This window comes from Myzus persicae, unplaced genomic scaffold, assembly GCF_001856785.1.
Source record: "Myzus persicae strain clone G006 unplaced genomic scaffold, MPER_G0061.0, whole genome shotgun sequence".
In the NCBI taxonomy this organism is placed as follows: Eukaryota; Metazoa; Arthropoda; class Insecta; order Hemiptera; family Aphididae; genus Myzus; species Myzus persicae.
Window position 1 is genome coordinate 241,294 of NW_019102958.1, and position 11,592 is coordinate 252,885.

The 11,592-nt window shown below is 33.3% G+C and overlaps 1 protein-coding gene and 1 non-coding gene across 2 annotated transcripts in view; one reads left to right on the plus strand and one right to left on the minus strand.

Annotated features, from left to right (window-relative positions):
- Positions 1-5,572: 5,572 nt before the first annotated feature.
- On the minus strand, positions 5,573-5,644 carry Trnag-ucc. Its single transcript has one exon. It is a non-coding gene; the product is annotated as a tRNA-Gly (tRNA).
- Positions 5,645-9,574: 3,930 nt separating this feature from the next.
- The window catches only part of LOC111033490 (laminin subunit beta-1), a 23,459-nt gene continuing 21,441 nt past the window's right edge, over positions 9,575-11,592 (plus strand). The window contains 2 exon segments of the mRNA XM_022314243.1: positions 9,575-9,814; positions 10,660-10,799. Coding sequence (XP_022169935.1) covers positions 10,724-10,799 — 76 coding nt within the window. The 5' untranslated portion in view covers positions 9,575-9,814; positions 10,660-10,723.

The following is an 11,592-nucleotide window of genomic DNA, read 5'->3' on the forward strand; positions in this document are numbered from 1 at the left end:
CATATTATTTACGGTCTATGCACGATCTTGTGTAGTAATTTTATCGACGATCATTATTGTACGAGTGAAAAAAGAGAAAATATTATTATTGTCGTGGCGACAAACCCGAAACGTTCTTATATTATAGTTACCTATATAATATTATAATGGCCACAGTTTTAATCGCACTAAAAAGTAAAAATATCATGTAGAAATTGAAAAGAAAAATATGTAAAAATCACGTTATAACATCGTCAAGTATCATGATAATAATGCATTCATATACTTAATACTAAATAGCTGATCTCGTGCACTTCGTTGCCCGTTAAAAATAATAACTCTATATGATTCGAAATTTGTGTTTGGTTTGTCATTTAAGACCCGGTGAAGTGATGTTCGAAAAATGACAAATTCCAGTGTATAAAACCCCATCTTAGTCCCCAGTAAATATTCTTAACACAGTCATAGAAAATACAAGTTAAAAATAATTATACTCAATCGTAAAAACTATTTTTTCTTACTTTTTTAGCTTTGTGCCTAAAGGTGAAACAATTTTTAAAACCGGAACACAACAAAAAAATGCTAATTTCCCATTCATCTATCCTAAATTCTGTAACCAATATAGCAACCCTAAAATAAACAAAAATATATTAATATTATTATTATTATTATTATTATTATTATTATTATTATTATTTCAATGATTTCTATAAAAAAAATAAAGGGTTATTAATCGAGAAAGCCTATAGATCCATTGGATAGTGTAGCTTTGTAATGGTAAAAAAATATTTAAAATCGGTTAAGTAGTTCGAGAGATTACCCCAAACAAAGGAATCATTTTTCTTCTTTAAATATTAGTATAGATTATCAATCTTTATTATAAACATTTTATTATTGTATTAAAATAGTACAAATTGCTGAAAAAAAATTGATGCAATTGTCAATTGCATAATATAAAACCTTTACAAATTGGATACAAGTGTTACAACCTTTTAAAATAGGTATAAGCAGTTTTTTTTGGTATAATTATAAACTCTAAAATATATGTTTTTTCTGAATTTAAATTTGAAATTATATATTACACATATACATTATCTAGCTGTAAATTTTACTTCACCTGGGTTAAAATGATACATAATTTTTATCTATCTGTAGGATAATAAAATAGAAACACATATAATTGCAAATATTTGAAACGATTAGAATTTTAAATTCAATTAGAATGGTTTTAACCTTCTTGAAATTCTGGGTAATGTTTAAAAAGGTAAATACAATATCGTTAATGTTATTTATTTATAAAAATACGTTTTATGTGCTTACATCAAAAATATGTACAGAATTTAAACACTATAATTATGATTGAAAATCATAAAAGTAATCATTGTACCTAATTGTTGATTGTTGTTTTTGAATGATTTGTTTAAAAAAAATATATTTGTAAAATATTGTAGGTAAATGCCATATTTCTACTAATATGATATGTCACCAATGGAAAACGTGTTTAAATAATCAAAAAATATATACAATTTTTGTGATACAATGAAACAGGAAGGTTAATCGATTAAATAGGAACTGGTCCGATTCGTGTACAAACAACAGGTTCTTTTTTGTCAATACAGTTATTCAAAAAATTAACAATTCACTTTAAATAATATTAAAATTTGAAATTATTACAAAACGATGACAATTTAGTGCCAACTTACAATATATTATAATGTGTAGTGGCGTAGCCAGGATTTTTTTCCGGTGGGGGGGGGCTGATCAATTTTTTACACAGAGTTGGTTTAGTTTTTGATCGAATACCATAGACCATTAAAATAATTTTTGAATTTTATTAACATTTCGGGGGGAGGGGGGGCTGCAGCCCCCTCAGCCTCCCCCCTGGCTACGCCACTGATAATGTGAGATCAACAAATAAATAATAATTCTTCAGTCAATAATATTGGTAGCTTACATGTCAATTTCGAAATAGTTTTCGTGGTTATACGTTCGTCAGTTCGTGATCAGACAAGAATGTTTACAATATATTATTGAAGCAATGAAACAGGGTTAAAATATTACAAACCCTCGAACCTTAATACATAACCACCCCCTCTCAGTGAGCACGTATCAGAGTTTGAAGACGCCAGTTTATGCTGTAATAAACATAATAACTTAGTGATTATTTCTCAGATGTAAAATTAAACGCGTGGAACGTGTGCAAAAAATATGTAGGTAGTTGGTACCTATACGCGTACCCCTCGTCAGAAGACATTATAATAATATTATACACTATAATGTTAATCCGGGGTGCATAAATTATATACATATATGATATAAATATATAATATTATTAAAGATAAGACGCGGTATTAAACTATTATAGGATATTATGTATAATGGAATCATGGAGATATACACTGAGCGTCGGGATTGTCTTTGTCAACACGTCGTGTGCGGCTCTGTAAGAGGGTTGTGCAGCAGATGTTTCTCCGGATATAATAAATACATGTTTATAAATACGAATATAATGCTCTATAGCAGTAGACTGATGTTTGTAGAAGGCAGTGCTGCCGGGCACTAATTAGGTGCATTCCTCGAGATTTCGAACGGAGCTACTACAGAATATTATTACGTATAATATTATTTGGTTATACCGCGCTAGCTGTTATCTGCTGTATAGTTCAGGGGTGGCCAAACAATCGATCTCGGACGATCTCAAAGTCAATCCCCCTTTGTTAGAACTTATATTATTATATATATAGTCATTTTGCAGACACGCAGTAATACAAATATTTCGGATTAACCGGCTGTTTGTGTTAATTTTTTTCCCTGAAAGATATAAAAGCTGAATACCGAGCTGTTACACGCACTCACAGCGCAGAGGATCATTTAGAGCAGTGTCTTAGTTTAGAAATGACTATTCCCCAGATCAATATATTACCTGTCGACTCACTTCTATACGCCAACTTCAGTATGATGATGTTAATTTATTTTGAAATTATTATTTAGAAATTTTATGTGAAACACACATTTTTTAATTTTTATATAACATTAAATTTGAATAGTTTAATGTTATTATTTGTATAAATATAATATAATATTATGTTTGTATTATTAATATTTTTTTTATAATGAGTTAAATATAAACAATATGTATTAGTTCTACGCGAGTCAGCCTATAAAGGAAAAAGTAAAGTTGAAGTTTTTTTGGTTAAAAATAGGTAGGTATAGACTATAGATGTACGACTGTTAACCATTTTCAAATATTTTAAAAATTGGACGACGTAAGTTTGGTGCGGCAGCAAAAAATTATATCAAAAAAATGTCAACCCGTTTGCGTAATAAAATAGAATATTATATCCATAACGTAAAATGAACCTAATTTTCAAAGTTCGGCAAGTAGTAAACACATTAAATAATTTTATAACAATTTACAACTAATACATAAAAAAAGCTATAAGTACTCATTTTCCAATCGATGCTTCTATATCAAAGTATGTTAAACTATTAAGTATGTTTTCTATTAAGTGGTTGCACTAAATGTACACACATCGTTATAAAAATAATACAGTTTATTTTTTGGAATTTTAGGGCAATTTCTTCTTTTGTTTCGTCGAATAACGCCTTTTACTGCAGGGGTTAAAGTGTTACAAAATGGCAAGGGCAGTGGCGCATATACGGGGGGGGGGGGCAACCTTCTCCCAGGGCAAAAAAAATGTTGTGATATTATTTATGAATCGTAATATATTCGTAGGTACTCTCTGAACTTAAAGTACCTATACAACTATACAAATATTATGATAACTAAATAGTTATATTGACAGGTGTTGGAAAAATGTTGTTAACTAGGCTGTTTTTCATATTTTTAGCTAATGTAAAAGTAAACTGTTTTTTCTTTTAGAAAATTTACAGTCTGTATTAACAAAAACACAATAAGTAAATATGATAATATGCACAACCAACAAACAATATAATATAATGACAGAATGTCAGGATAAGGGAGGCCATCCAATGATAGAATAGTTGTATAAAATAATATATATTTAAAGCAATTATTAATACGCGTTCATGTTGGGCAAATTACTTTTAAAAAGTAATAAAACTACGTTACCCGTTACTCAAAATATTATTTTTTAAATTACATTTGCGTTACCTAAAATTATTTTTAACACATTACATTACATTTTCATTAATTCCTGGAATGTTTAATAATATTTTAAAGTTTAAACTATTATCGGAATCAAAAAAAACATAATTGATATTGTTACAGTAATTTGTAATTCGCATTACCTAACTATCCAACTATCCAACACTATAACATATTTTAGCGAAGAGTAAAATATAGTGGGTTACTTATTAACAATTATAAAATTATTAATATCACATCATTATCGTTATCATTCGATATATTTTAGGTTTCGACCCATATGGGTGGTCACCCATCCGAGTGCTAGCAACGACGGCCGGTATGGACGCTCAGAGCATTTATGCAGATTGAGCGTACGACCACGCCTCACTAAGCCACATATTATATATATTATAGTAACTAGTAAGTATTATAGTCGTGCATATATTATGCGTTAACACAATACACAATACACAAATTATAAACGACTTTTTGAAGCTATGTAGTATGTACAAATGTATAATAAAACAACTTATGAAGAATCGTGTATTATATTTTCAAACTTTTACACCGAGCTTAAACTTTTTTATCAATATTTACAGATAATTTTGATCACAAATGCCCATAATTTAGTTTAAAATTAGGCTGAATATTTTGAAAATTCTATTGTGTAAATATCTATATATATGAAAATGAATATCCGTCTGTGTGTCTGTATATGTCTCTTATGCCTGTTAAAATGGCTGGACCAATTTCGATCACATTTTTTGTGCGTGCAGTTTGAGTGGTTTTCTGGATGATTTATATTCACAATTGGCCCTGGTAGGTGCAACCGGGATTTTGAGATTTACGAAGAAAATTTTGTTCACAAATGGTGGATATTGGTTGTATGAGAAATATAAATACCTATGTATTTAGTAGAAATTAGTATTTTTTTCGTATAGTATACTGGTTGTCATTGGTAATCGAAGCATGCATCAAATCGAATTTTTACTCATTGCCTACCAAGATGGCTGAGTTGCATTTATAGCTGCTCAACGGCGTGTCCGAAATCAAAATAAAACATATTATTCATATAGAGTAGGCACCTAGCGGTGACCGCAGGTGGATTGCCTACCTGATAATAATATATTGTTCGCATTATCACCAATGAGTGTCGTATAGACTTGGAATTTTTAACGGGCAACGAAGTGCACGGAATCAGCTAGTTCTATATAAAAATGATAATTTAAATAATAGTTGAATGTTTCATGGTTTCGTGATATTAATTTTTTTTGTATACCTTATGAAAGAATCATTTAATCGTTATTACGATATAGTACGTTTGAAAATCCAGTGTTGTAAAATTATTAATCTCAATTGCACCTAAAACATGTAAGTGGCTCAAAAATAATTATTTTTTAAATTCTAGTAAAAGAAAACTTACTAGGCATTTTGTTTAACATTATTTAGGCTCTGTTGTTAAAAAAAAAACAAAAAAAATCATGCGATGGCCGGGAATCGAACCCGGATCAACTGCTTGGAAGGCAACTATGCTGACCATTACACCACCATCGCAGTTGAAGAAGGGATAACATTTAATGTTATTTCATATTTTTATTTTCCAAAGGTATCTATGTATTTTTTAATTTTAAATTCAGTGAATCTGAGCGGAATGACAAAAATGTTACAATGATGTATTTTTTTTTAACTTGAATTTTTTATTTTGTCCGATCTTACTTACCTAAATAATAATTATAAGTACTTATAACTTATAAGAGATTACTGGTTGGCTTACTTATTACTACAGAAAATAGAAAATAAATATATTCAATAGTGACGATTTTTTATAAACGTTTAAGAGGATGCTACCCATGTGTTTGTTGTCTCCGTCTTACCAACGACATGTCATATTTTCGTTCACTGGTTTGACTTTGAATAGTGTGCCGTTAGTTTTGATATTAGAGAGAATTTAAGTATAGTCAAACTTTTAGGTAAGAACATTATTTATGCTTAGGCATCTGTGGATTTTCGATATTTTCATTTTCAAGCGAGTTACGAGTATGTGAAATAACACAAATAAAAAATGCTCGCTTGAAAATTAAAATATCCAAAAATCTGCCGACGCTTAATCATAGATAATGTTCTTGCCTAAAACTCTGATAGTAGTCAGTTCACTCTTATATCAAAACTAACAGCACACTATGTGAAAGAAAATTTTTTATGCCTAATGTCTACATAAGACGGAGACAACAAATGCATGGGTAGCGTCCTCTAATGTTGTTATGTTGACACTTGAAAAAATTCTATAGTAGTCACTGACAGGCTAATCGTTATTGAAACCTACTAGGTACCCTGTGCAAGTGAATCTAGCGAATTTCCCAGTTTTTTTTTTTGTAGATAAGCTTACCACGTATACTAGATATTGAAGCGACTTCGCACCCGTATGACGTATGGTCCTCGTCGTACATATATACAACATAGCGAAATTCGTTCATTATTTCAATTATAGTGTGCTGTTAGTTTTAATATTTGAGTTAATCTAGAGGGAAGAATATTTTCAGTGTTCTCTAGTTGGTTTTTTATGATAATTTAATTTTTAAGTGAGTTATGAATTAATAGGTATGTAAAGCATTAATATTTGAAAACATTCATAATTTGATTAAAAATTAAAATATTGTAAAAAACCAATTAGAGAATACAGATAATGTCCCTATCTAAAAATTTGAAAATAGATCAATACATTCTTATATAAAAAATAAGAGCCCATTGTTGAATCTGGTGAAAGAAAATGTGTTATGTCGTACTTGTGTAAGACGGAGACAACACATGCGGATACGACGTAACGAGAGGTACATGTATAAAAGCATAATAAAACTTCAAAAACGATTATAAGTTTGGGACTAAGTTCCATTGACAAATTTTGATTATACATTGTTCTTAGTTCTTAACTCGGTCAAATACATGGATTTCCTAAAAAATTTCCGAAAATCACTTGGGAGCTAACAACTGGATTGTTATTACATTGTACCGTTTGTCAACACAAGTATTTCATTATATTTGTGGTATAGTGGTTACTGATTAGTTTTTTCTGGCTACGGTATGTCTGTGATTAGTATAATATTATAAATATATTTTCATGGTACCTATATTATGTTATTGTACCTACCTAAGCCCTAAGGATAAGGATACTCTACGTGACAACTTAAAATTTATTATATTATTAATTATATAGATACTTATTAATAAAGTAATGTACAAATAAAGATGGTTTCGATCGATCTATTAATCGATAAATTAAAAACTTTTCCCAGGATTCTTTTAATATTATACTCTTACTACTTATTGTTTAATAAACTACTTATAATTTATAATTTATGGTAGTCCTAGTTCCACTTATCCTACCAGGTTCATTAACCAGGGGCACCAGATGTTTTCTACCGACACTGCCAAATAACGATGCAAACCTGACAATTTTCCAGTTTCCTCTCGACTGATGTGCTGGAATTAAATTTTAAATTTCTTGAATTTGAGATAACATTGAATACGATTGCCCACAGTAGTTCACAAACCGTCAATCCTTTACCGAAGGTAGTTTGTTTAAACTTTAAATTATACAGCTATTTAGTTGCTTAAATGTTTATTTTAATAGAAATTATAGATAATTGCTTGAAACATTTTTACATGTTTTAGTGCATTTTTAATTGTTATTTTTACACATCAATATAAAATGCCTCTTTTACCATATAAGTGGTTTTTTAATTATTTATTTGCTTCCGTCCGATCCGAATTGGGAAAAATTACACATGTACAATTATTATACAAATTATTTAATACATACCAGGCTCATTGGCCGTTAGGTATAGGTATAATAGGTACAATGTACCTGGTACATGCAATATTAAATATGAATTTATTGCGATTTAGTTCGTCCTCCGTACAAAAATATGTTTCGACGATACGCTTTTGATCTTGTACAGGAAAACTACTAAACCTGCAGTTCCTGGATCGACTGTTGTTAGACGTTAAACAGGTGAGCCGTGAGCGCATACTATATGTCTATATACATTACCAACATTATGGCTTTTATATGTATATGAACGTGCAGCAATTCTTAAACGTTTCTATTCGTGCTTAGACGATTATGAATAGGTAGGTATCATATTATATTCATCTCGATGTACGCATTCGTTTTACGAATGTTTTCACGGTTGAAATTACACAGCGCGTTACTGCCGAGTAATACTCAACCTACATACGTAATCGTGTCGCGCAAACGTGAGAATCGTGAAATCCAGAACATTTGAATCTCATAACACGGCCGTAGATAAATATAATAGATCATTTAACTACTCTTCCACAACCCAATGAACCGATAAATTTGCAGTAAATATTGTTTACTGAATTAAAAACAAATATCCGATATGGAGTAATAAAATAAGTGACTTTGAAAAATTAGAGACGTTGCAGTCGCCTTGAGTCGGAGTTGAAGATTCGCAAGAAAAAAAGTTAACTGTACAATTCGCATTAAATAAAATAGCTTTATAATACAATTATTGAAATAAAATTTTCACCCATAACCATGCATGATGGAAAAAGTCGAAGTTAACTAAAATTAAAATTGATTTAAAGTGCATATACAGTAAATATTAGTAAACATTTTTTACGAATTATAAACTGGAAATTTGGAAGTTATATACAATTTTTACATATTTTGTTCAACAATAAACTTTTCGTAGCTGATATATTATATATGCATTTCACATGGTATCTATTTCTTATTTAATGATAAAATATTTGAATTTAGTTTTTCGTCGAGCGATTCTCATAAAGATGTGTTGTTGGTCGTGATGTATAGACAAAAGTTCTGTCCCCATTTATGGCATGTGTTAATCACAGAACCAAAAATTATTCGTATATATTTATATGATGGGGTCTAATAAATTCGAACTGTGCATCGCTTTCATGATTCGGTGATAAATATTTTTTTGGGAAACCAATTCCCGTATATATTGCCCACAGTGTATATAACCCGTACACCCGGCGTACACCCATAGGCCGGAGGTCGGGGTCATATCATGGCTTATCGGACGAAATAATGCGTTACAAAGGAGTTCCTGTAGCGTGCCTTCTGAGATAAAATATTTTAAAGGAAATTCGGGTCTCGGACAATTCACATATCGATACATATTATATTATTATGTTAAGGGTACCATGCTGACGAACACATGTAATAAACACGTGTGCGAACGACAAGTAGGTTCCCAGTAGGATTAACGCGTGCGTCTCCGCCGGAGTGGATCATCCCCGAAAAAGCGGCGTAGACAGTTCACGGGCGCCGTCGCCGCGGCGTCCGCAGCATCTGAGAACGAGCGATCGCGGGCGCGCTCACACGCGCACGCGCGCGCGGAGGCATGCGGCGGCGCACTCCCCCACCGACGCCGACGCCGCCGCCGCCGGAGGAGCAGCCGCGCCGGCGGACGCAACCGGTTTTATTTTTAGCAGTCTGTCCGCACTCCGCCGACGCCGCCGCACCGACAGCGCACTCGCAGCATCAGCACACGCAGGCCACCAGTACCCAGCAGCACCGGCACCAGTACCAGCGCCAGTACACGATATTGCGCGTCGCCGCGATCGAATATCATTCGCGCAATCGGCACGCCGCGCGCGCAATCCGTCGTCGGACATGCGTTGTTGACGACGACGACGACGACGACGAACGATCGCGATCTACCAGTGCACCTGCAGGTAAGTGTCCTACCGACCGACAGCGTCGCGATCCGTATCGTTGTCGTTATTGTTATTGTCATTTCGAGAGATCATAGCTATACGCATGCGAATATTGTTGAATTCCGAACGCAGTGGATATACGACACCGGTCAAAAAATAATAATGATTTAGCATTCCACGAGCTTCGCCGTCAAAATGCACTGAGGCGACATGATGTTGCGTATATTTTAAACAGAACCGTACGGGTTGGGGGGGGGGAGAGGGGTTAAGGACCGATTTAAATTCGTCTAGTCCGTTTTTGGAAAGTCGTGTAGGTACCTACCGTATTGTACACACATTGCCCGCAATAATAATATCATGTCGTACGCGAGCAGCACAATGCGTAGCGAGTATAAACGGGGCTTGCTCTGTCTTCATTTATTATTGTACGTGGGTCTAAGGTAGGTACGAAGTCTCCGGAAAACAATGATCTATTTTTTTCGTAAATTTTGACAGATCTTCGTGTACTGTACCGTACTCGACAGTCGTACAATATCATATAATAATGATAATAATAATAATAAAATATGTCGTACCGTTTTAATACGAACAACAGGGCTCGCGTGTGTGAATGGCCATCGGCCGATGCACACGTGTGCCAGTCGTGCCCGGCACATGTGGCTCACACATTTCCCATAATATTATTTTCTCGGTCCCTCGTCCGAACTATTTGGGTACATCTACGAGCGCGAGATCGACTTGTGTGCGTGTGCATGTGCATGTGCAGCGTGTGTGTATATGTGTGCGCGCGCCGCACGTATATGTACGTCCGTGCGCGTGTGTGATTGTATAAGTGATTGTGTGTGTGTGTGAGTGTGTTTCAGATGACTTGCCAACTGCGGTGCGTGTAAGTCGTCGTTAAAGAGAGAACAAAAAAGAAGAGAAAAAATGCTGATCGACGCGGCGAAGACGTCGCCGCCGTGGACCGTCATCCCGGCCCTGCTGTTGCTGCTCTTCTCGTCGGGTAAGACACCACAATATCATAATAGCTGTGTTATAATATTGTTTTTTTTAAAATTATTACCAATAATTATCATCGCCGTCGCCGTCGTAGCCTGTACACACGTACATTATTATCATATTGAGATGCGTTTAATGAGACGATCGCTCATTGCCCGTTTCTCTGCGACTTTAATGTTACCTATACATATATGTTATGCGTTTATTATACTGCTTACCGGCTTACTCTTACCCGTGTACCTGTATCTACATATGATCAGAATAGTCATAACGAGACGAAAGTGCGATACCATAGAATATTGCGGTATTCGCACGGGTACACGTCGTTTGATCGTTTGCGATTGTTATGAATACGTTCGTACAGAACACTTCTATAGACATAATATAATCGCGTTTTTTTTTTTAAAAACCATACATACCTATTGTGTGTAACAACAATAAGAGGTGTCAGTTTCAAGTACGAACAATTATAATCAAATCGTACGTATATTTATACAATTATACACATATAGCCACACAGGTTTTATAGGTATACCGTTTGAAATCCCTTTGAACGGTCAAAACAACACACCTGTCATACATATTATAGTATACATAAATAAGAGATCGCGTTAGTGGGTACAATAAACATTTATACGAGCGAAATGATACAAATTTAAAAAAGTTATTATAATTTTTAACTAGTTATCTCCCAATAAAATTGTTGAACATCATGCATATAGTATACAATAATAAAATAATATTTAAATTGGTGCTCCCTTAGTACATATACGCGAGAACACGATTCATAACGTTTA